The 24,306-nt window shown below is 57.9% G+C and overlaps 1 protein-coding gene across 3 annotated transcripts; it reads right to left on the bottom strand.

The window, feature by feature from the left end:
- Positions 1–254: 254 nt before the first annotated feature.
- On the bottom strand, positions 255–22,417 carry RAPGEF3 (Rap guanine nucleotide exchange factor 3). 3 transcript variants are annotated; one of them, XM_081249151.1, is made up of 28 exons: positions 22,155–22,417; positions 21,477–21,689; positions 15,394–15,447; positions 15,200–15,306; positions 14,868–14,989; positions 14,560–14,728; positions 13,870–13,954; positions 13,485–13,545; positions 13,298–13,374; positions 12,955–13,101; positions 12,312–12,424; positions 11,932–12,020; positions 11,549–11,627; positions 11,193–11,343; positions 11,032–11,114; positions 10,166–10,223; positions 7,503–7,584; positions 7,073–7,219; positions 5,029–5,126; positions 4,454–4,579; positions 4,182–4,363; positions 3,827–3,917; positions 3,637–3,687; positions 2,643–2,730; positions 2,214–2,278; positions 1,728–1,782; positions 1,557–1,628; positions 255–676 (listed from the first exon to the last, which is right to left on the bottom strand). In XM_081249151.1, exons 1-28 carry the CDS (start codon positions 22,158–22,160, stop codon positions 558–560), a joined length of 2,790 nt encoding a protein of 929 aa, XP_081105277.1. In that variant the 5' UTR covers positions 22,161–22,417; the 3' UTR covers positions 255–557. The 3 variants fall into 3 exon arrangements, with proteins under 3 accessions (XP_081105277.1, XP_081105278.1, XP_081105279.1); XM_081249152.1 differs by having other exon boundaries at positions 10,184–10,223; XM_081249153.1 differs by lacking the exon at positions 22,155–22,417 and adding an exon at positions 21,902–21,941.
- Between the last annotated feature and the right edge of the window lie 1,889 nt (positions 22,418–24,306).

The raw sequence follows: 24,306 nt of genomic DNA, 5'->3' as shown, positions 1-24,306 counted from the left end.
GCTTAGGGTAACAATAAGGCTCCTCAGGGACCACCACTCCCTGACAAACAGCCCCAACCACACCCAGCTGTTTATCGCACAGGCCATGGAAAGAAAAGCAGCACGGCCCCCACCCTTCCCTGCCTCCCCACCTCCCTGGGCAGCGGGCCTGCCCCTGCCACCCACATGCCACACACATGCAGACGCTCGGTCCACTGCGGAAACACACCCCAGGGGCCTGGCGATGGCCGGACAACAAAGTCGAGAGGCATGGAATCTGGAAAAGACCTGGTGTGGAGCGCTCTCTATTGAACACACAGAGGGAGCGTTCTGCTCTCCCACCCACTCCAGGGCTTCTCTGTCCCCCATTCCTTGGCCTTGGGCCCCGGCTCATTCCATTCCGAGGTCCTCCTTGGCCACCAGTCATCAAGGGGACGGCTGCCTCCATGCCGCCCACTCCAGGGCCTCAAGTTCAGTCCGCGGAGAGCCCCTGCCTGGCGCGGCCAGCCCGTGGGCCTCCTGGCCCGGCTCGCCCTGGCTCTCCTGGCGGCCAGTGCCTGCTCCAGCCCAGCCCCTCCTCACGGCTCCAGCTCCCGGGAGAGGCGGGACAGTTCCCGCTGATTGTCGATGACCTTCAGCTGCTGGACGTAAGCCCAGGTGCTGGCTGGACTCCGGGTGCTCAGGGACTGCTCCGAGCCTAAGTGGGGGGAGGTGGGGAGGGGTGGTCGGAGGGGGGGAACCGCGCACTTTGTAGAGCCCACCCCTCCTCCTCCAAGGAGCAAATCAGCCTCCCTGCCCTCCACCACCGAGCCTGCCACTTCCCACGGCCAATCTAGAAGACACCCCGCCCCGTTGCTGGGGCAGAATAGCATGGTGGTCAAGAGCACAGACTGGAGAAAACAGGCCCCCCAAATTGCATACAGTTTAATACCCCTTTTACTGAGCTCAAAAACAACTAAAACTTAAAAAAAAAAAAAAAAGACAACTAAAACTAAAGAATATTTTGTTGTCATATATATATGAGGTATTTGAAAGATGCATATGTATGTGCGTGTGTATATATATTTTATCATACATATATATAATAAACCTATTTTAAAAAACAAGAAAATGAGTAACTCAAAATTCAGGAGAGTGGCTTCCCTGGGCAGGAGGGGCAGGAGGACAGGAGAGAGGGACACCACTAGAGAGATGGAAGTTATTGTCAACGCGCTCGTATTTGGCTTGGGTCCAGAGGTGCCCATCGTATTATCAGAATATACATACATAAATTAAAATAATGAGGACAGTGTGGTATGTACTGTGGATTACAATTAATCCCATTTCATGCAACTGAAGGCCAATTAAAAGAACGCAGATCTGGAGTAAGAGTACCTGGGTCCCAGCTCTATCTAACTCAGTGGCTTCCACAGGTTTCTTCAAGGCTCCAGCCTGTTCGCACATCTTCAAGTTAGGATAACATTCTACCTACCTCACAGAGGTGTTGTGAAGCATTATCAGCATCATGTATGCACTGTAAATGCCTGTAAATGCCAGCCATGGTCAACTTGTCAACACCCACCCCTGCCCGCACTTACATGTGGAAATCCTGGCCCCCTGGCTGTCCTCGTGCAGGTGGGAGACTCGGCTTCTAAGTGGTGACAGAGGCACTGGCGGGTGAGAGGGGGGAGTCAGCGAGACAGGACCAAGCCAGTGCCTTGAAGGGGACATCGGTCAGGGGCACCTACCCGGGGAACCCGCCCTCTCACCGTTGCTGTGGCTTCTGCAGTGGTGCAGCATCCTCGCAGCTCTGGCCATCATTCTCTGTGGGCCAAGCAAGGACATGAGACCCGGTGTGAGGAACGGGACCCTGGTGTGGCCTGGGGGTCAGCTGAAGTGCTCGTAGGAACTAGGGGCTGTAGGAGACGGGGTCCTGTCTGCTGTGCCCCAGCTCACCCAGAGACCCAGCGGGGACCAGGCGTTGGGAAGAACAGAGGTCAGGGAGGGCTTAGACGGGAGGGGGCTCTGGTTGAAGAGCAAGATAGTTAAGGCTGTCACCCCAGCACTCCCCAGTGGAGACCAGACCCTCATGAGGGCATGCAATGGAGTAATGGCTATTTTAAAGGAAGAATTCATATTTATATTGTTGAGAGCAACTTTAGACCATCTCCCACCCCATCCCCGACCGCTTGCAAGGCCATCGTCATAGCCGGCAACCCATTCCAGTGTCAGGCACCCACTCTCCTCGGACTCACCATCTTCTCAAAGTTGATGAGGTTCTCTACCAGCGTGTGATTTCCCTCGTGGATGAAGGTCATGTCTGCAAAGAGATGGGTTTTGTTCATAGGCCCCCAAACTCCTTCCCCTTCCAGCAGCCAAGGAAAGGTGAGGGGTCAATAACAGGGAGGCTCGGGCCTATCGGTCCTGCACATGGCCCTCTTCCTCCCCAACTAACCTCCTGGAGCGATTTCCTTGTATCTCTTAGGCCTTGTATCGTAGGCCATCTAATGTCTGCGTGTCTTAACTCTGCTTCTACCCTGTGAACTCCTAGTTCATCTTTGGGTCCCCCAGGGCATCAGCGCACTGGAATCACTCAGAGGGTCCGATGGACACCGACCCTCTGATGGACACAGGGGCAGGAATGGATGGGATGGAGACAGGAAGGTGGACACTGGTCCTCTTACCTTTGAGAAGAAGGGGCATGAAGGGGATGAGGGGAGGGGAGAGCTTGGTGAGGGCCAGACGGTACACACGGTGGTTCCATGAGGGGTCCTGAGAGGGAAGAAGCCACAGTGAGAGAGGGAAGGTCCCATACACCATAACCCACCACGTGCCACAGCGCAACCAAATGCCCAGCGTCCCAGGGAGAGGCTGTGCACCCATCCCCTTGGAGCTCAGCTTCCTCTCGGCCCCAGATCTCACCAAGGCAGGCTCTACGGAGGTGGGAGGGGGCCTGGAGCTGTGCCTGCCAGTCTGCATGATGTGGCTTCCTGGTCTCTGATTAAACCCCAAGGACACGTCATGGCCATTATCACAGGGGCCCTGAGGTTTCATGGAAAACTCTCTCTTTTCTGTCCCTGTTTCTCCCTCTCTCTCTCTAGTGCGTAAATTCCTTTGAACCTCTTGAGCCCCAGAAGTTTTTCCTCAAGCGTCTTAGAGCCTTGCTGATGAAAGCACCCTGCACTAGCTCTCCCCTGAATACTGTCAAACCTTTCAAACCGGCCCCCCTAACAGCTCCTGGCAGTGGAGGGCTCAGCTCCTGAATTCTTTCCTCATCTTTTGGCCTGGGCTGGCACATGGGCTCCTTGAGTCTCCTGAGGGCCCACTGACAGGCCCCAGAACACCGTGGGAGCTGCAGTCAGGACCTGCTTCCTGAGTCCTGAGGCAGGTCAGCTGGAAACCGGCATCCCCCAGCGGTCCCCTGGCACCTCAGACCCCAGGGCCAGACGCTGCCTTCATGCAGGACCTAATAGCCATAGCAAATGCCATTCCCCCACCACACATACTGAGGGATACAGCACACTCTGCAGAGCCCCCAGTCATGCTAAACACCTGTTCCTCAGCCAGCACCCCAAACTCACAGGCCAAAGGGAACCAGGCCCTGACCCAGGGTTGGAAACCAGAGAAGTAGACAAGGACAGGCAGAGAGGCTGCAAGGGAGCGGGGCCCAGCACTCACCAGCAGCCTCTCCAGGGCCGAGTAGAGCTTCCGGACTTTGTGGGGCAGCCTCTGTGAAGGAGAGACAGGTGGGGCTGTCACTGCTCTGGGGTGGGAGCACCATCCCCAAAAAGGACCCCCAGAACGGGCAGGGGCCTGACTCAGGACCGGGGTGGGAAGGCCCTGGCCTGCCCCAGCAGATGGCACTCACCTCCCAGGTCTGGGCCAGGCGGCTGATGGCCGAATTGCTGAGGCCAAACATGATGGCAAAGAAGGAATTGAGATTCTTTTGCTCCTTGAGGCTGTGAACAGAAGACCCAGAGACCCTCAGCCACGTGCAAAGCCCCGCACCCATACAACAGCCGGCCTGGGGTCCAGTGCCGGGCCAGGCCAGCGTCACCCCTGCGGGCACTGGGGCCGGACAGGGTGGGGAGGCAGAGGCTCCAGGGGACCCAGGGAAGCACGGGGCTGGCAGATTTGGCAACACCCTGACCATGGATCGGGCATTTAAGTAAAGGCAGCCTCAGGACTCCGCCACCCAGCCCACCCAGCCCACAGGCGCTCACTGGGCAGCCAGCTTGATGAACTTCCTGAGCAGCTGGGCCCGCAGGCTGGGCACAGGGCAGAGACACAGCTCTGTGGCCACCCAGTACTGCAGCTCATTGAAGCGGCGCATGAAGCGCTCCAGGTTGGCGGTGGTGACGTCCCGCAGGGGCTGGGGGCCCAGCACGTAGTGGATCAGCTCCACCTGGGCGGGGACAGCAGGAGAGGTCAGTGCATGGCAGGTGGGGAGCCCACATCGCCGGCCGGCCCCCTCCCCTCCGCGCTGCCGCTGCACCTGGTGGATGTTGTTGAAGAGGCTCCAGTCGTGGTCCGTCAGCTGGCCTGCCAGGTCCTTGGCGCTCACCAGGTCCAGCCCCTCTGCAGAGCCCACGGTGGGCCCCAGCTGCTCGGGGTGTGGGGTCTGCAGGTGGGAGAGTGCTCAGGGGGGCTGCCTGGGGAATCTGGGGGAAAGGTGCAGGGTGGGAGGAGCCTCTGTGCCCAGGGTGGGAGGAATGTCGGGGAGAGCAGGGGCTGGAGGGGCATCTGATGGAGGGGCTTCCCAAGGAGGTATGTCCCAGACAGCTCCCCAGTGCTGGGACCCCTCCTTGTAGGGTGCCTGTTCTCTGGGGAACCCCTGATGAAGCAGGTCTCCCTCTTCCCCCTTGAGAGCTCCCAACCAGTTCTCCCCTCCCCCAACCTGGGGACTTTCCCCATTGGCTGAGGCCAACTCCTTCCTCTTCCTCCTTAAGGCCCAGCAGCAGCCAGAGCCAGCCCTCCCCGTCTTCTCCGTGTGACCCTCTCCTAGCACCCACTCCTACCACCCCCAAAACTCAGCTCCTCCCCAGGCCCTGGCGCCCTGCCTGTCCCTACCAGCTTGTGCACTTCCAGAGGGTTGACAACAAAGAGCCGCTCGTTGAGCCCCAGGGATGTGGCCACACCTCGGGCATCTGGCTGCAGGCCAACAGTGTCTGCAAAGAGAGCAGAGGCTGTGCTGGGTGAGGACAGAGAGGGAGGCCAGCGAGCAACCGGAGGCAGGGTGGAGGCCCCATTTAGGAGGCTGGAAGGTCTCTCCTCCCAGTAGCAAGGTTGGAGTCCTGGGCAGTTGTTCTAAATACACAGGTGCGCATGCCCACGCATCCGCACACACAGGGCAGCACGGCCCAAGGACGATGAAAGGGGAGTCTTAGTGAGACAGGCTGACACTGGGCAACGCTGGAGTCTCAAGGAGCCTCAGCTTCCTCCTTTGTCAAATGGAGACACTAAGATTTGCCCTGACTACTCACAAGTCAAATGAAATCACTGATATAAATATAAATAGTGGTTATAAATATATGATACATACATAGGCCCTTTGAAAATTGGGAAAGGCCCTGCAGAAATCTTTGTGCGGATTTTCATCAGCTCTTGTGGACTGAGACTGTGTTTTTAGTCATGTTTGAGTCCCCAGTCCCTAGACCATCAGCCTCCAAAGTAAGGTACACAAGACCATCCGCGTGTCCAGGAAAAAACATTAGCTCTTTCACTTTATTGATTTTTCTCACCAGTTTTGCACTTCTATTTTGTGTGTTGTGTTATGATCATGCAACATTAGGGTAGGAATATATGTATGTGACTTACAAGGAAATATACACATATTATGGAGTTTGTAATAAAATATTGATTACTGACATGGGTGTCAATCAAAAGGATCAGTGCTCTGAACAGAGCACAGGCACATAGGGTCTCAATAAACACTGGCTTAGGACAACTGCAACTTGCCAGGTAGCCACCAGAGGGCAGTGCTTCCTAGAGCTGCACATAGGCACAGGTGACCTCATCCTCTCTCCCTACTTTCTGAAGGAAAGATGCTTTGCCAGTCTCCCTGCCATCATTATTCTCTGGATACCCAGCTGCCTACCCTGCGCTCCAGCTGTCAGACCTGGGCTGTGTCCTTCATGGACAACAGTGGTTTCTAATGTCCCAAGTTCTCCAAAGGCAGGTCTTAATAATCCTAATGTTGCCGTATTCCGAGCACCAACTTTATGCTGGGTCCCATGATAACAGCTTTAAACACAGTATCTTATTTAACAGCCACAGCAGTCCTATGTGATAGGTACAGTTACAGTGCTCATTCGACAGATGAGGAAACCGAAGTTCACAGAGGTTAAATGACTTGCCCAGGATCACACAGCAAGTAAGCAGGGGGTCTGGGATTCCAGCTCAGATCTGGGAGTCCACAGTCTAGGCTCTTAACCATCAAGCTGCTCTACCTTACCTGCCATGGTACCTCTACCTCCTAACACACTGCTGGCCCACAGCTGACCCTCAAAGATGACTACAGACTGAATGGGCAACTACCCGAATTCAAAGGCTGTCGACGCTCTCACTGTGTGAACCTGGGAAAATCACTAAACCCCTTTGAGCTTAAGTTTCCTTGTCTGAAAATAGGATCAAAATACCTATCTCATAAGATTGCTATTAGAGTTAAATAAATATGTAAGCATGATAATGATGTAGCAGTAGCTATGTAATAACAGATAATAATGTAGTGCTGACTATGGGTCAGACAGCATTCTAAACACTTTGATAGATTATCTCATTTATCCTCACAATTCCTCTATGAAGCAGGCACTCTTTTAATCCCCATTTTACAGATGATGAAACAGAGCACAGAGAGATTAAGCATCCTGCCCAGGGACAGAGAGAAAGGAGCCAAAGGGCAGAAGTCAAACGCAGGCAGCAGGCTCCAGAGTTCATGCTCTTCAGCACCACATGCAAAGCACTTTGAAGAGACGTACTAAACCTCCCAATAAATGCTAACCATCATTGACATGATAAAGATAAAAAAGATGATGATAATCTTAATTCGGGGGATGGGCACGGCTCTGAGGGGGTCCCCTCCCTTGGGGCCACCCTACCCAGAGACACAACTCACCGCCCGCAGAGTTCACCTTCACCAGCACCTGCCCCTTAGTCCAGCCGTCCTCCTGGGCCAACGCCGCCATCACCTCTCTCACTGAGGCCGTCACAGGCAGCTGCAGGGTCAGCACTGAGTGGTCCGGCCGGCAGATGTCATAGGGAACTGGAGAGGAAGGCTGGCTGAGCTGTGGCGGGGGGCTGCTTGGTCTCCCCACCCCAGGAGGGAGAGGGCAGCGACTGCAGTGGAGGGAGGGTCCCGAGGAGGAGGGCAAGGGCGCTACGGAGCAGCCTGGCTGGGTGGGAGGCCCTGAGCCAAGGAGAGGGGGGAGCCTGGAAGAGAGACCCCAAGGAGCACGAAATGCCATCCTCGGCCAGGCGCCCCAAGGTCAAGGGTGAAGACAGTAGGGTTCGAGCTATGCACTGGCTGGTTCGGACAGACCACCAACCTTTGTCCCCGACTCGGATGGCACAGTTGCTGCTGGGGAGAGGTTCATCCTGGCTGGGGAGCCAAACAGGCATGTTCCAGGCCTGAGAGGGAGAGAAAGTAAGGCTGGGAGGACACAGGAGAGCATGCAGGGACGGGGAGGGGCCTCTGTCACCAGGAGCACGGCACCCACGGGGCACGCACACCACCCTCGGGCTCTGCTTGGCCCATGAATCTGGGCCAGGTAAGGCGCTGGGGACTGAGGCTCCTGGAGGAGACAGAGCGAAGTCTGTGCCCCTCTACGTGTGTGTTACCCCCTCTACGTGTGTGTTACCCCCTCTACCAGATGGGTCTAGAATTGCTCTAATACGAACACACCTCAGCTGCTGATCTCGGTTTTTTCCTCCTTCAGCTACCATTTGCTATTAGCTACATGCCAGGCTAAGTACAGGCATATTTTAAGTATCTAAATAGTCACAAAAGCCCTTTGACAAAATATTATTATCCCCATGTTATGGATGAGATCAGTGAGGCTCAGAGAGGTTAAGTAACATACCCAAAGCAACACAGCTGCTAAGTGGCCCAGCTGGAATCCTAACCTGTCGCCTGCGCCCCCCCCACACACACCCCGCTCTTGTCCACCAGCACTCAACTGTGTCAACTGCCCTGTCACCCCACAACCCCTCCTCCATGGCCCCGCCACAGTGGGCTGCTGGGGAGCCCCCGCGGGCCAGAGGCCTCCCTCACACAGCTCCTCTGCACACCTACCACTCTTTCCAACTCTTGTACTGACTCTCTACCTGCTCTGAAGGTGGCAGATCAGGTTCGGACCTTGGTTCATGGCTCTTCCCTGGATTTCCAGATCTCTGCGCTCCCCTCCGAGCTCCTCCCAGCCTCACGCACCCTCCCACCCCACCCCACCCCACCCCCGCAGATGGAAGACTCTTAAAACCATACCACTGACTTTTCTTCCAAGCCCTGGTCTCAAATGCCTCCTGGATCCTCTCGTATCTGTGCTCCATCACCCCAAACTCAACACACCCCTCGGATCCCTCATCCCACCTGCCAGGCTACTCTTCGGCCATTCCTCTGGGCTCACGGCTCCTGCTGCCCAGCCCCCACTTCCCCACGGCATGTCATCTAGTCCTGGGGTCTCCATGTGCCCCCCTCCCCAGCCCAGGCCAACCCCAGGGTCCACCAGCCCGCGTGTTGCCTCACTCTTTATCTACTAAAACGGCCCAACTATTCTCTGCCAGCCTCACCTCTCGGGTGCCTCCCTCTCTCCCACTCCCATCTGCCTGACCAGAGCCAGATCAAGCTTCCTATCACGGCTTCCAAGCCATCACTGTCTACTGGATAAAGCACAGGCTCCTCAGCTGACCTATTCAACACACAAATCTGATCTTGTCAATCCTTGGCTCAGACACCTTCAATGGCTCACACTGCTCTGGGGACAAAGGCCAGGCCCCTTACCATGGCCCACGGGGCTGGGGGGGGGCCCCACCTGCTCTGGCCCCTGCCCACCTCCCCCCTCTCCTCCAGGCTCCATTAGGAGGTGGGCTCCCTTCCCCCTCACACCCACCTGCAGCCTCTTCTCCCTCCACCCTCACTCCCTGCTGCTCTCAGCCCCAGCGGTTGCTTCTCCCTGACCCTGACCCGGAGACAGCCCTCCCCTTCCTGTCTCCAGAGACCCCTGTCTTTGCCCTTATACAGCATGAGATTGCCCTGCAGCCCCGTCCCTCCCTTCACTGCAAGCCCCTTGAGGCCAGGGTGGCTCCCCCAGCCCCCCACGGCATCCTCGGCACCTAACGCAGTGCCCGCCGGCCGTTCCGAGTGGCAACCACAGGCTGGGAGACAGAGGTCAAGGCCCTTCACGCGGGCATTCTAGTGGGACATGACAGACACCAACAGACAATAAGCAAGTAGACAAACAAAGAAAACAATTCCACTGGGATAATGCTTTGAGGAAAACCATAGAGGACACCTTGGAGGGGAGCCGGTGGGAGAGGGGCCAGCAGGTAAGGGCAGGAGACTGAGGAGGGGCTGAGCTTCACCTTTAGCCGAAAAGGAGCCTGCGAGGAGGAGGGGGGAGCAGGATGAGGTGGGAGAAGCAGCTGGGCGCTGCAGGCCCAGGTGAAGCATCTGGGTGTTATTCCCAATGCATGAGCCCCCAGCCAGCCCCAACTTACCTGCCCAGCCCCTTCCGCCCACCCCTCAAATCTCGCGCCCGTCACAGCTCTTCCTCCTGCTTCCCCGCCCCCGCCCACTGCTGGGAATGGCACTGGGATCTCGGCCTGCCTTCCTCTGGGCTCCCTGCACTGGCCCCCAGGAACCCCTGGGCTTCCGAGGCTACCCCCAGGCACCACCCCTCACCTCCCAGGTGGGAACTGCTAATTGGCTCTAACTGTGAGCATGAATCACCTCCCAGATGGAATAAAAGCCCCCTGGCTTGGGGGGGCGGGGGGAGCAGTGACCTTAGACCTCTGTGTCTCCCTGCAGGGCCTGGCCCCAGCGCCACATGCAGCCCGAGCTCCATGAACACCTATCCCAGACCCAAGGATGTGCCTGGGGCTGACAGGGGACGGGGGGCTGCCCACGCAGAGCCCCTTGGGTAGGGGCCGAAGGAGGGGCCCGGTGGTCCCTGGAGGAGTGGGGACAGCTGGGGCCCCGCAGAAGCGAGAGGACCTCATTCGGGGCAGACACCTTCATCTGCGGAGATGCGTTCCCACAGCCATTTTCCAACCTGTGGAGCAAGAGAGAAGGGAGGTCAGACTGGCGGGCAGGGCCCACTGCAGGTGGGATGACATGGGGTCAAGAGCAGAGAGGATGACACGGGCTCTGGATTCTACCCGCCCTCACCAGAGGCTCAGAGGTTTGCAGATTTGGTGAGGATCAAAGATTTGGTGAGACAGGCAAGACTTGAAATCCAGCCCCTGGATCCTGTGATTTTCCCAGGCCAGCAAGGGAGGGAAAGAGAGCTCAAGGGAGAAAGGGACGTGGTGTCAGGGCAGGCAGCCTGCACAGGAGCTCTCCCTGGACCTCAGCTGCCCCCACAGGATGCCTGGGAGGGCGGGAAGGTCTCGGAGGGCGAGGTAAACGCTAGGAAGTTGACCGGGCCGGCTGGCAGGAGCTGGCACCAAGGGTGCTTGGCAATAATTAGGAGGCAGTGAGCACAGCAGGTGTGCTGGGGCTAGAAGGATGGCACGCGAATGACTGTGGCTGCGTGAGCATGGAGGAGCACGTGATGGGAGGGTGAGCAGCAAGGGGACCGGTAAGAGCACTAATTGAAATGAGCAAGACTAGACAAGTGAGCACAGCACGCCCTGCGCTGCACTCTTCAGGTGCAATGGGGGGAAGGTATTCTCCCAGTTTTACAGACAAGAGCTGAAGCCCTAGGAGGGGGGGCGGTGAGGGTAATGGGCTCAGGGCGGCATAGCTACAGTGGTGCAGCCTGGCTTTAAGCCACGTGTTTGACCCCAGAGGCGGTGCTCTCCATCCCCGCTGCGCCGCCCGTCCCGCAGGTGACGAGTTAACTTGAGCCAAAGCATCACCTGTGGTGTCGCCGCCTCTCTGGCCACTGTTCCCGCAGCAGGTTGCTAAGCCGGGCATCCCTGCTCACCAGGTCTGACAGTTTCTGGGAGGAGCCAAGGTTCACTGAGACTCCATGTCCACCCCGGGCAGCCCAGTCCAGCCCTGCCTCACTCCCAGGTACCTGGATGAAGCTGGTGGCCACGGGGTCGGTGTGGAGCATGGGGCTGTACAGGGCCACCCACTGGCTGACCAGCCTCAGGATCTGTTGTCTCTTGTTGCAGATGTAGGTGCTGCACTCCTGCTCGCTGCCTCCCGCGGGCTCCGCGTGGAAAGTGGGCACCAGTCAAGGGAACCACAACATCCAACCAGACCACCCACCACACCTTGGGCAAGGGAGGGGCAGGATGCCCAGAGCCCACGCACAAGCTGGGCCTGGCATGATGCTGGCACTTTGGAGGGCTCGGCACAGCCACGATACGAGGGGTTCCTTCTCCCCACTCCACACACCATCCTAATCCCCTGGGGCTGGAAGGATATTGGTGCAGGAGGGCAGCGCAAAGCTGGGCAGTGGGCATGAAGACACTGTGGGTCAGGAGGAAGTCGCTGAGGAATGTCTCTGTAGGGCAGGGACAGGGGACAGGTGGGGGCTTCAGTGGTCAAGTCTACTGAGCACAAGTATATGCACAGCTGGAGCATCCCTTTCCCCAATCCCACCACAGGCAAGGGACCAGCGATGCCCAATCCCTGTCACTGCACTTCCCACCCAAACCAAGAACACAGGAATGCAAACTTCCCGTCAACTGACCAAATGGACCAAACTAGCACCCAATGAGGTCAGACGGCAGGGTGCCTGGCCCTCTCCCATGCTGTGCTGACCACCCAATGAGTCAGAGAGCAGTCAGGGTGTCTCCTGCCCCTACCTGTTGGGTCATGAGCACTGGAATCAGGCCGCATGGCCTCCAACAGAAGTTCTAGGATCTTCTCCGGGGTGCCAGACATCACTATATACCTAGCAGAAGCAGCCAGTCCATAGCACTTAAGCCACGACTCCCCTTCCCACAGCCAGGGCAGACATCAATAATCAATCATATCACTCCTCCCTATTTGCCAGCCCTCTCTCACCTTGGGGTGGAGGGGGGACCAACTCAGGGGATGCCTCTTAGTCCCTGGAAGCCTCTCCACCCCCAGGTGGCCAGAGGGCAGGGGTATGACGCAGGGAAGGGAGTAAAGCCTGGGAAATGGAAGGAGAGAAGGTGGGCAAGAGAGATGGTATGGAAAGGGAGCATGGTGGGTATGTTACCGGTTCCTGCCTGGGGTTGGGGGTCGAGAAGGGCCAGTGCCCTGAGAGGTTCTCTCCAGCACCAACACCACTTTGCCATGTTCTTCCAGCCTCATGGTCTTTGCTTCCACATCCTGGAGAACAAGCCAACACCCAGTGCTCAACATACACAATGACTCCTTTCCCCACCCTAGAGCTTCTCGCTCTCCCTCCCCCATTCCAAACGCTGAACCCCACAAGGCTCCCACAGGGACCCTCAGCCCTTCTCCCACTCCATTCAGTGCCCATGACCTTGGTTTTTACCCCCACTCCCACCCCTGCCCATCACCCACCCTGAGCCCCTCCTCCACCCCATCCCTCCCAGGGCTCCCTCCATAGATCCCACGCTCCATTATGCTGCATCCCCTTGCACCCTAGACCCCCACTCCTCTGTAACCCAACCCCCCTGGTCTCCCACCCGAGCCAGGGTCCCCAGGGCTTGCTGACCCTCCTCAGCATGCTCTGCACCTCCTCACACACGCAGGGCTGGGCTGCCACCTGCAGCCATCGCCCCGAGCTTCTCCACCCTCGACCTCTCCTTGGTCCTTACCCTTTGCCCCACACCACTTCTCCAGAGACGTGTCCCTGCCACGTCCCCTGCCCTCCCCACCCCCAGCAATGGCACCTTGATGATATGGTTGAAATCCTGCTTGTCCACGCGAAGAAAATGACAGTTGTCTTCTCGCAGGATGATGGTGGCTGCCCGGGGTGCATCGTTCACCAGAGCCAGCTGTCCAAAGTCGTCTCCCTCATGCAGTGTGGTCACCAGGCCCTGCAGTCAGGCCCGAGTCACAGCCCAGCCCAGCCACCCAGCCCTCGCCGGGACAGACCCATGGCGGACAGAGCCACCAAAGCAAGAGGAGACCTGGGAGGTCGGCAGCCTTGGGTCTATTAAAGGCACTGCCCATGAGGTCAAGGACCAGAGAGCAGTTACACCCCAGGGGGCTGGGCAGGGAGGGAAGACTCACCTTGCCGTGGGTCACCACATTGACAGATCCCTTCCAGATGATGTACCATGAGGTGCCCTTGTCCCCCTGGCTGAACACTGAGAGAAGCACAGATCAGACATGCCCCCAGGGACCCTCCACTTCTCCCCTGTGGCCTCCACCCATGTCCAGGTCCCTGGTGCCCAGCTTCCCATCCCATCTGACTTACACACGGTCCCTGCCTTGCTGTGTGGTTCAAAGAGCAGAACTGCCGCTAATTCCCGCTTCACCTGTGGGCGGGGAGAGGAGGGTCAATGAGGTGAGTTCAGGGGAAGAGGGACCATGTGAGGAGGTTAGGTCCAAAGCCACAAGTGCTCAGGGGACAGAGATGTAGTTAGGTCGGGTGACCTGGGATTCAGCAGGAGACAAAGCAAGGGGAAGAAATGGGCAAAGAGAGGCAGAAGGACTTTCAGGTAAGGATGCCGGGGGCAAGCAATTAGACGGAAGTTTCCCAGCCACAGGCAGAGGGGAGGGGAATGTCTTCTGGCCCAGCAGCGGTCACAGGGAAGGGAGGTTTGGGGGTGGGGAGGGCAGGCCTGGGTCGGGGGACTGACTGAGTTGGAGAGGTGGGCCACGGCCTTGACGTGCAGCAGCTCCTCGAAGATGAGGTCCAGCTCCTCGTCTGTGCGCTGACTGGGGCTGCAGGCACAGGAAGGTGGGGAAGAAGTGATGAGCTGTGGGCCCAAGGCCAAGAGCAGGAAGCCACCACGTCCACCAAGCTTGGGCCTGGGCCAGCCGGTGCCCCAGCAGTTTATCAATAATGGGCCAGCCTTTACCAGGAGCACACTGTGTGCCGGACACTGGGCCACGCGCTTTACACGCATTACTCCATTCCACCTTCACGACAACCCCATGACGTGGGTGTTGTTATCCTTTGACAGAAGAGGAAGCCGGCATGGAGGGGCCCAAGGTCACCGAGCTAGTAGCCAGTGGAACTGGAATTTGAACGCAGACCTGCCGGCGGAGTCCAAAGCCCTCCGTCCCTCTGCATCGCAGAGTGGGCAGGGTCTTCGGAGGCCACGTGTCCCACAGCCTCAGTTACAGAGGAAGGACCATGTTCAAAGGGGGAAGGAGGGCTCGAGATCACACAGCAAGTCCATGGCAGAATGCAGACCAGAGCTCAGGCCTCTGGTCCAGCCAGGGTCCCTTCCCTCCGCAAAAAGTAAGGGACCACCCCCTCAGAGGGGAAATAGAAACTACTGAGTCCGAGAGCAGGGCCGCGAGATGCAAGGCGCCCGACTTACGGCTTTCGAAGTGCCACCGTGAGCAGGGCGTCAGGTCCCCGCTGGGAGAGCAGGGCCAGAGCCTCAACGAACTCCTCCTCCAGCTCGTGGATGCCTGGAGGCTCTGGCTCCGGCCCGGGGAAACGGTAGAACTGGGTATCTCGATCCTGGAAGGCCCAGTCGTGTTTCACTGGGGGGCAGAGGCCCAGGCGTGGGGGAGGAGAGGAAATTGAGGCCACGTGGGTATGAGGCCCCTGCTGCAAGGCCCACCGGGCACCTGCTCCCCAGGACTTCCCAGCCCCGGGCACCCACCCAGGGCTAGGGCTTACCATGACAGAGGGCACCTTCATCCAGCAGCACCTGGCAGATTCCCACGACTTGGCTCCGGGAATGGACCCCCAGCCCCAGGGCCAAGATCCCATCCACCAGTTCCCGGCCAGAGCAGCATTGCCTGGGAGGTGAAGGGGCCAGGGAAGAGGAAGGAGACTCAAATGGCAGGACGGGAGAGGCGAGAGGGAGGAACACTCCGTCTGAAAGGCACCTTCCTAGTCCAGAAGCAGGGCTGGGCCCAGGTGCCTGGACAGAGTGAAAGGGAAAGAAAACAGAGGGTGGGGAGGGTTTGGAGGGGGTGGGCGAGGAGGTAGTCAAGGCCACTATTCACCGGTGGAGTCGGAGGTGGTACTTTCGGTCTCGGATGAGGTTGGGGCAGGTGGCCAGGAGATGCCGATGCAGCTGCCTCCCAGCCCTCAGCACCCGCTCCGTGGAGGCCTAGGGGCGGGGAGAGGCACAGCTGGCTCAGGCCCTGGAGCCCTGGCTGTGCCGCCGCCTCCCAGCTCCAGCCCTCGTGGCTTGTACCTGCTCGAGGCTCACGCTGAAATCCAGGGACTCCTCGCTGTTGGCGAGTGGTGTCTGAGGGCAGTGGAAGGGTTGGAGTGTTAGTGCCGGGCCTTTAAACCCAGCTCTCAGATGCCCACCCCCGTCACTCCCAGCCCCTGCCCAGTCCCCGACTCCAGGCGTCCACTTAGCTACTCTTTCAACAAACACTCACTGAGCACCCCCCATATGCCAGGCGTCCGCCTCGTGCCCGCCCTGCTGTTCTATCACCAGACCCTTGTCTTGCTTCCTGACTCCAGCCGTGCATCCCCATAGATGAGATTCCAGTTCTGCTTACTCAGGGCCCAGGTGTGCCCCGGCTCCCAGGTAAACTGCACCGTGTAGGGACGGGGCACAGTGGAGCTGGGAGGAGCATGAGGACATGAGATAAGAAGGCCAGGGAGAGGCCAGGAAGTGAGCAGCTCGGGAGGCCTGGAGTCCCAGGGCCGGCTCCCAAGCCAGGGTCAGTCCCCAGTCACGGGGCCGTGGGCGAAACTCCTGCCCTCTGTGGGCCTCGGTGCAGACTGGTAGTTAAAAATACAGACCCTGGAACCGACTCCTGTACTCAAATCCCTGCTCCTCTGTTTACTAGCAGTGTGACCCTGAATACATGATTTAACCTCTCCCTGCCTATAAATCTATAAAACATTCATAACAACAATTCAGGCTTTAGGAAGGATTATGTGAGTTAATAGAGATCACATGTTTAAAGCGCTGCCTGGCATATACATGTAGTTGTATATACATGTTAGTTATTATTACTGATCTGTGAAGCAGAGGGCGGGCTGCCTGCTGGGAAGCCCCTTTCCCCTCCAAGATGTTGTCATGCTAGTCCATAAATAACCCTGTAAGAGTGAGTCAGTCTTGGTAGCACACAGGACAGCTCTGGAAGACGGGGTTTACGTACAAATCACTGGTGAACGAGGTTTCCCTGCCCTTGGCATCAACTGGGCATCCAGGACTCCTGGGCCTGTGTGCCCTGGGATGTCAGCCATGAAAGCCTCTCATGCCCCTCTTTTCCTGCCACCCGAGAACTGGAATTTGTGGACATCTCTGGACAGGATGCCCTACCCTCTATGAGCCGTCCCAAAGGCAGGCACTTGAAGTTTACAAAGTATGTCTACCTCCGTGATTTCATCTGATCTCATAGAGAATAGGATCAGATGGGAAGTAGGCAGAGCAGGTATTGTCTGTCCTCCCTGACTTAGGAAGAAACAAAAGTCTAGAGGTGAAGTGCCCTTGTAACTCAGACACACAGCCATACAGCCACGGACAAACTCAAGTTCCTACCAGAAGTGCTCACATTCTTGGTCCCACTCCACTCACCACACCTGCCTGTTTCCTCTCCCGTCCCACTTCTCTCTGCTGCTTTCCCATCCGCAAACAGGGCCTGAAGAGGACCTGGCTGGGGAGCTAGGGTACGACCAGGCCTGGGGCCACAGTCCCCTCCCCTGGTCCCAGCGTCCTCCCACTGTGTGCCAGGCAGAGGCCTGAGGTCTGGAGCGTGTAGGTGCCTGGCCCAATGCCGGGCGGAAGTCGCTAGGTGTCCCATAGGTATCCCTGACCCGGTCATGGGGCCCATCCTGGTGCCAGACGTAGCCCTGGAGACTTAGTGACAGGAAATGAGGAGGAGGAAGGGCAGGAGTTCTACCCAGCCAGCCCCCTGAGTTGGAACAAACAGTACCGAGTGCTAATGACTTGTTGTTGTGACTGTCAGAGTGCCCAGGTGGCCCCAGTCCCTGCCCCAAGTCCCTTCGGTGCCCACGACCCAGGCTCCCGCACACACTCCCTTCCTGGTATTATTGTGACCCCGGAGGGCACATCAGGAGGGGAGGTGCCTGGTCATGTGGCCAGGCTGGTCAAGACTCAGATCTCAGATCCTCAGGCCTTGCTTAAAGCACTTCCTGTCCTGCCCCAGGGTATGTGCACGAGGCTCCGAAGCTGGGGGCTCCGGCCCATCAGAGCTGAGGAAGGGACCTGAAGGCATCCTTCTTATTTTCGGAGGAAAGCAGGAGCCCAGAGAGAGGAAGCAACTTGCCCAGAGTCACACAACTGCTTAGAAATTTAAGATCGTACTGAATAACTCTACCAACGCTGACCCTGAAGTAGGTGTTTGTCTCCTATCTCACAGCTAAAGAAAAGGAGGCTCAGAGGTTACATAACCTGCCCTGTGAGCTGGTAAACAGGAGTACCAGGATTCACACTGTGCCTCTCTGATTCCAAAGCCCATGCTCTCAGCCACCAAGCCCTACCATATCCCATGGCGCCTCCGCGGCCCTGTGCTTCCCCCACCGTGTGCCATGAAAGCAGAGATGAAAGAGGTGAATGCTGCCCTCAGGAATGTTCCATGGGCAAGGAAGTTTGGAAAATACTGGGTTAGACAAAGTTCCATAGGTTTGTCATCACAGTCCCTCTGGACCCCTGCCATGTTCCCAGGCACCAGGACCTCCTAGGATCGGGGCGGGGGCGGGTGCCATTCCGGAGCAGCAGGCAGGTGTGTGGGCTCCGGAGCCAGGCACCTGGGTTCAAATCTTGGTTCCCCATTACCAGCTGGCTGTGTGACCTTGGGCTGCTTATAAACCTCTCTGTGCTTCAGCTTCCTCATCTGTAACATGGGGTTGACGATAATAGTACCTATCCCACAGGGTAATTCTGAGGATCAGACGAGTTAATAACATGAAGCATTCAAAGCCGTGCCTGCTCTGTAGTAACTACTTAGTCAGTGTTAAGCAACTTGATGTAACATTATTATTTCATGCTGGGCACCTGTCATCTGGACACAGTGCAAGAAATGTTGTACTTCCGCTGACCCTGTCCCTGATCTGATAACCCTGAGTGTCAGCTTAGAGGGTTCTCAGCTGGGAAGCAGTGGCTGGTATGGCAGGGGTGAAGGCCCTCACCCACCGCCTCCTCTCATGTCTGGACAGGAAGGACTCAGGGTGGAAGAGGAGGTCCCAGCTAGCTTCCCTGGCACCAGCACCATGGCCTGCCCCACCCCCGTCACTGAGGGTCAGAGTCACACTGGAGGGGCAGGCACAGAGCCAGACAGCCGTGTTGGGACCCGTCAGACCAGTTCCCTTAGGCCACAGCTAGGGTCTCAGGCCAGGGCTGTGTATGATGGGACTGGGAAAGGATGCATGAGTGGGGGTGATGTTTTGGGGTGTCAGTGTTACCATCTGCAGCAATAGAAAGTACACTACGAGCTTGAACTCTGCAGCCAGATCGCCTATGGCCAAAACCCAGCTTTGTCCCTTAGCAGCTGTGTAACCCTAGACCTGTCACCTAGCCTCTCTGTGCTCCTGCTTTCGCATCTATAAAATGAGATGGCATTAGTAGCTATCTCACAGGGCTGTTGTGAGATTATCTGATATGACAAAGTAAAGCTCATAATAGCGCCTGGGATATAAATACTACACAAGGATTAGCTACTACCATGATTTGGACAGGTTGGATGAAAGCATGTTTTCTGAGTTAGAGAATAGAGCCATGTCCCCCAAATAAGTCACTCAAAGAGAAGCATCCCAGGCTTCTCTGAGCTGGCAGGACCCACCAGAGGTCATCCTGATCTTGCCCCTGCCTCTAGACAGATTGGTCCCTCTGTAGGCTCCCGGACATCAGCCAAGATCTCATCTCCCCGTCATGCTTTCCAAAGGAGATGTTCTTCCATCCTATTCCAGCATCAGCTTTGCCGTGGTTGGCAAGTCCTTTCTGTATCTAACCTCAGGCCCTCCTGCTGTAACCTGCTTTCATTTTCTCTTGTCCTGGTCTAGTAGGAACAGAAAGTGCTCTCTTCAGACCTCAGGAGGTTGATGGGTTTCCCCCTTGATTTTCTAAGAGGGGGGTATGGCCTGAATAACTCCCAGCACTGCCCTCCTGGGACTCTGGACCCTACCTCCTTTCAACATCCACCCTTCACCCTGTGTGTGCATGCTCCCTGCCGGGTACTTGTTCCCTCAAGTGAGCCCCTCCTCAGCCAAAGGCATCATCCAGAGAAGAGAGGTATAGCTCACAGGTACCCAGAGTCTCTTAAACACAGACGCCGTATGCTAACACATATATATGGAATCTAAGAAAAAAAAAAAAGAAAAGGTCATGAAGAACCTAGGGGTAAGATGGGAATAAAGACACAGACCTACTAGAGCATGGACTTGAGGATATGGGGAGGGGGAAGGGTAAGCTGGGACGAAGTGAGAGAGTGGCATGGACATATATACACTACCAAACGTAAAATAGATAGCTAGTGGGAAGCAGCCGCATAGCACAGGGAGATCAGTTCCGTGCTTTGTGACCACCTAGAGGGGTGGGATAGGGAGGGTGGGAGGGAGGGAGATGCAAGAGGGAAGAGATATGGGAACAGATGTATATGTATAACTGATTCACTTTGTTATAAAGCAGAATCTAACACGCCATTGTAAAGCAATGATACTCCAATAAAGATGTTAAAAAAAAAAACACACAAGAAAAACACAGATGCAACGGGCTGAAACCACCTCTCCACCTCTCCACTCCCCAGAGATGGTCCTCAGGAGAGGATGTGCCCTGCCTCTAGCCCTGAAAATCTAAGTTCCCTCTAACCACCAACACCCACACATACCTGGCAGGGGAGGGGCTTTGTTTCTGTGCCTCTGACCCCATTTTTTACTCCACTAACCCTCACCCTCACTCTTCCGGCCTCCCCATGCATACCAGCCCTTCACTTCTGGGGACTGGGGGAGCCAGGAGACAGCCTGGCGGCCTCCTCCAACCCCTCCCAGACTTTGGGTCCCAGGGGGATCCTCCAGTGACCTCATTGTCCTGGCACCTGACCTTCCCCCCACTCCCCACCTTGCCTCTACTAGCTGGGAAGGGGACAGGAAATGCACAAGTAATTATAGCCGGAGAGGGAAGGAGGGAGGGAGGGTTCCAGCCCACTGGCCCCAAGCAGTAGCTACTGCCAGTGACCTGGGGGGTGAGGGTGGCAGACAGCGAAGCCCAGAGGGAACCCAGCTCCCCTGCCCCCTCCAGAGCGTCATCTGGAACAGGACCCAGGCCCATGAGGCCCCTTGTCAGGAAGACCCAGGGAGGGAGGGGTTGGGGGAGAGCTGGGGACTGACACCTAGATTCTCCTCCCGATTCCCATTGCAAGGAGGACACCATCACCTTGGTGGGCTTCAGTTTTCTCAACCCAGCTTCATATTTTGGTAAATATAAATGGTGGTTGGGTGAGGTAGGAGGAAGGAGGCAGAAAGTGGTGGTCTTTCTACTCAAAGGGATTTGCTGATAAGAGAGGAGCTCTCCCAAGTCCTGCTTTCTCTCGGCCCCTTTGCCCAAGCACTCTCCCCGCACTCACCTCCACCCGGGCTGGGCACAAGTAATAGACACACCGAATCTCAGGTGAAGAACCTATTAAGTCTGGGTGGCTGGGGAGAGCTTCTCTGCTGATTTGGATCCTGCAACCTCTATCCTGCCCCCCCAGCCCCCCCCACATCCTTCCCCCACACCCTTTCTCTCTCCTTCATTCTTGCAGCTCCAGAGAGATTCTTCACCAGCAAAGGGAGCTCCGCTCATCTCACCTCCAAACTTCTCAGAATTCTCCCCTGAGCCCCTCAAAGCCAGATGCCAAGCAATGTTCACATGACCACCTCACCCCAAGATCCAAAAGCAGACTCGATGCAGTTCAGCTCTCACTAAAGGAGAATGTTGTCACGGTGATGTTTAAAAAACAGTAACCAAGCTTACCTCACCCCCCCCACTTGACCTGGCCTCCAGCATTTCATACATGCCTCCCACCACCACCTGGAGAGCACGCAAGCACCTAACTCAAGGCACACAGAGGTGACAACTAAATGACAAATCCCTTTACCCCTCCCCTCATGCCTGAATGGGGGGACTTGGGCGCCACATGCACACGCAGTGCAGCTGTGTGAGCCACACACACACTGCAGCCAAGCTGCCTGACCCACTGTCCACCCCAGCTGTCCCCCTCATGCCCCCAGAGCAAGCTGGGCCACCAGCAGCATGCCCATTCTTTCAGTCAGGGCCCCCTCCAGCCCTGGTGCCCGGCCGGGCAGGGGATGGGCACTCACCCAGCGAAGCCCCTGGATGCAGCTGGGGCGCTGGTGCTCAAGCAGCAGCTGGTAGGAGCAGCTTCGGGACCGATGCATCCTCCTCAGCACCATGTTGAGCAGCGTCCCCTCCGGCACCACGTCCGGGAGCCCTCCCACCGGCGGTGCTCCCAGAACTGAGCTGTCCTCCACAGCCAGGCCCACCTGCCAGCGGCTTTCACCTGGCCAGCCCACCTGTGACGGGAAGAGGAAGGCAGACAGCCATGAGGCCGGGCCTGGGGCAGCTGGACCAAGGCACAACCGCCCCAGGCAGAACCACTTCCTTAGAGTCCTCTGGACTGGTCAGGCGGAGGTGCTGCAGCCCTGCCAGTAGCCGGGGGAGGGACAGGAAGACCTTCACTGGGGCCTGCCGGTCTGGCGCACTTAGGGGTCTCCAGCTGGCGCACCAGAGGTCAGGTCCTTCTTCCCGGTCTTCTGGGGAATTCTGTCCCACTCCACCGCCCATGGTCCTGCAGGGATCTCCACCAACTCCCGGTATGAGACTGTGGACTCTGGATCCCCCAGAAATGCAGCTTCAGCTCAAACCATTCGTTTCTCCACCTCCCTCACCCCTGACCAAGCCTCTCTCTCCCACCCCAACTCCCCGACCGTGTCAGCTTCCTCTCCGGCTCCTCCTCCCCCTAACCCCACCTTACCCACCTTCATATTCCTCCTCAAGCTCGCACAGCCGTGCAGCCTCTAGCAAAAGGCGGGGGCTGACGGGAGCCCCCCCGCCCCCCCCGCCAACAGCGAGCCCCTGCTGTAAGTCCCAGGCGAAGTGAGCAGGCCAATTCCTGGCCGGACCCGCTGCCAGGGCAGCCCGAGCCAGGCTGGGTTGAGAGGCTCCTCTTGGGTGGGGGGAAAGCTGGGGACTTGAGGGGGGGTGTTCCCCCACCCCCAGCGACAAGGAGCCCCGAGCCTCTCCTCCGTCCCAGACGAAAGAGCCAGCTGGCACCGGGCGCTGAAGCGAGGCTGCAGCTGGCACTGGTCCGGGAGGGAGCTGTCACACCCCCTGCGCGGCCCGCCCTCTTCCCTTCCCGGGAAGGACCGGGAGGGCGGGGAGGACGCGCCAGGCCTTACAGTAGGGAAGGGGGCGGGGGCGGGGGCGGGGGCGGGCGGGCACGGGCGGAGGGCGGAGTCCCGAGCCCAGGGTGAGCCGAGCCGGCGGGAGTCCGGGCTTCTAGAAACCCCGGCGGGCGGGAGCGGCCTTGGGTTGCGAGCCGGGGCCGCGGCGGCGGGGGTGTCGGGCTAGGGGCTGCGGGCCGCTACACCGGCCGCCACGTGGCCGGGAGGAGAAATGCAAACAAGGAAACCGGGGGAAGGGGGAAGGGGGAAGGGGGTGAGTCATTGCGGCCCCACCCGGGAGGGAAATCCGGGCTGGGGCCGCTTCCCGGCCGGCCGGGGGCCTCCTGCCTCCTGTTTCGGTTCAGGGTCTCGAACAGGCCGGGGGAGGGATGGGGCCGTTTTCCCGCAGGGAATCCCGCTGCCGAGCCTCCCACCGCCGCGCTTCTATGCACACACCCCGTCCGCCCCCTTCTCCCCGCCCTACACACACAGACACCCATCGCGGGTGGGGACACTGAGGCTGGAGAGGAAGGACGGCGCTCGGGGACTGTGGGCGCTGGAGGTGGGGCTGAGATCCCAGAGAAGCGGGGCTAGAAGGCCACGCCCCCGGCGTGTGAAGGCCGAGCTCGGGATTCCAGAGTCCTAGGCGGGCTCTGTGTGGAGAGCCATCGCCTCCCTGGGCCTCAGTTCCCACCGCCGCGCTGCTGGCCCAGCGCCCCCTCTTCGCCCCACTCCTGCTTCTGAGTCCGCGGAGAGACAGTGGCTCCGGGACAGCAGCTCCCCCGGCGCCGGCGCCGTAACTGCTCAGGGCGTCACCGAGGGTTTTGGAAAGGAGTCGCACGCCTCGCCCCCGGCTTTCTAGGACTCACCCCCTTTTTGCCCCACCTGTGTCCCTTTCCCTTTGCTGCTGAGCCTGCCTGGACAGAGGAAGACATATCTCTAACAATCCATGCCCCCTGCTCTTCCACCGATGATTATTTTCTTTGGGGGGGGGTAACTGTGATTAAAATCAATTTTTTTTTTTTTTTTTTTTTTTGCAGTACGCGGGCCTCTCACTGTTGCGGCCTCTCCCGTTGCGGAGCACAGGCTCTGGACGCACAGGCTCAGCAGCCATGGCTCACGGGCCCAGCCGCTCTGCGACATGTGGGATCTTCCCGGACCAGGGCACGAACCTGTGTCCCCTGCATCGGCAGGCGGACTCTGAACCACTGCGCCACCAGGGAAGCCCTAAAATCAATTTTAATGTGTCTTTGAAACTCCTTCCAGGAGCTTATCAGGTTGTAAGTTCCATCCCCTCAAATTCAGATTCAGTCCTATTGGCATGAAATGGAAAATCTATACTTTGAACAAATACCCCAATCTGCTGGCTTCCCACTTTGAGAAATGATAGTGGGGTTTTAAATGACCCCCTCGGGGAAGGAGGGGAGCCCGAAAATGAATCTGGCCCCCAGACCAAACCCATCCACTCAGGTTCGGGGAATTTGGAAGAAGGAGGAAGAGCTTGAAGGGATAACAGGCTGGGGTCACAGGTGTCCATGGGGAAGAGAGTAGAGAGGGAGTGGGGCTGGGGGAGTGAGTTGAAATTTCAGGTCTCTGGTGCCAGTGGCCTGGTCTAGAAGTCCTTGCAGGGGAGTTTCCAGAGACTGGCAGTCGGGTCAGAAAGGGGTCCCTCCTTTCCTATTCATCCTGCCCCTACTTTGGGCAAGTGGAAATGGAGCCAGTGGGTAAGGCAGGACATCTGCGTCCC

Source organism: Mesoplodon bidens, assembly GCF_964165515.1.
Source record: "Mesoplodon bidens genome assembly, chromosome: 11".
NCBI classification, from domain to species: domain Eukaryota; kingdom Metazoa; phylum Chordata; class Mammalia; order Artiodactyla; family Ziphiidae; genus Mesoplodon; species Mesoplodon bidens.
The sequence above is the reverse complement of the archived record's forward strand: the minus strand, read 5'-3'. Positions and strand labels throughout refer to the sequence as shown.

Coding starts and splice junctions, on each gene's coding strand:
- RAPGEF3 (XM_081249151.1), bottom strand. Junction 4,580..5,028: donor CTCTGGAAGTGCACAAGCTG/GTAGGGACAGGC, acceptor TCCCACCTGCAG/ACCCCACACCCCGAGCAGCT. Junction 4,364..4,453: donor TCTTCAACAACATCCACCAG/GTGCAGCGGCAG, acceptor GTCCCCGCCCAG/GTGGAGCTGATCCACTACGT.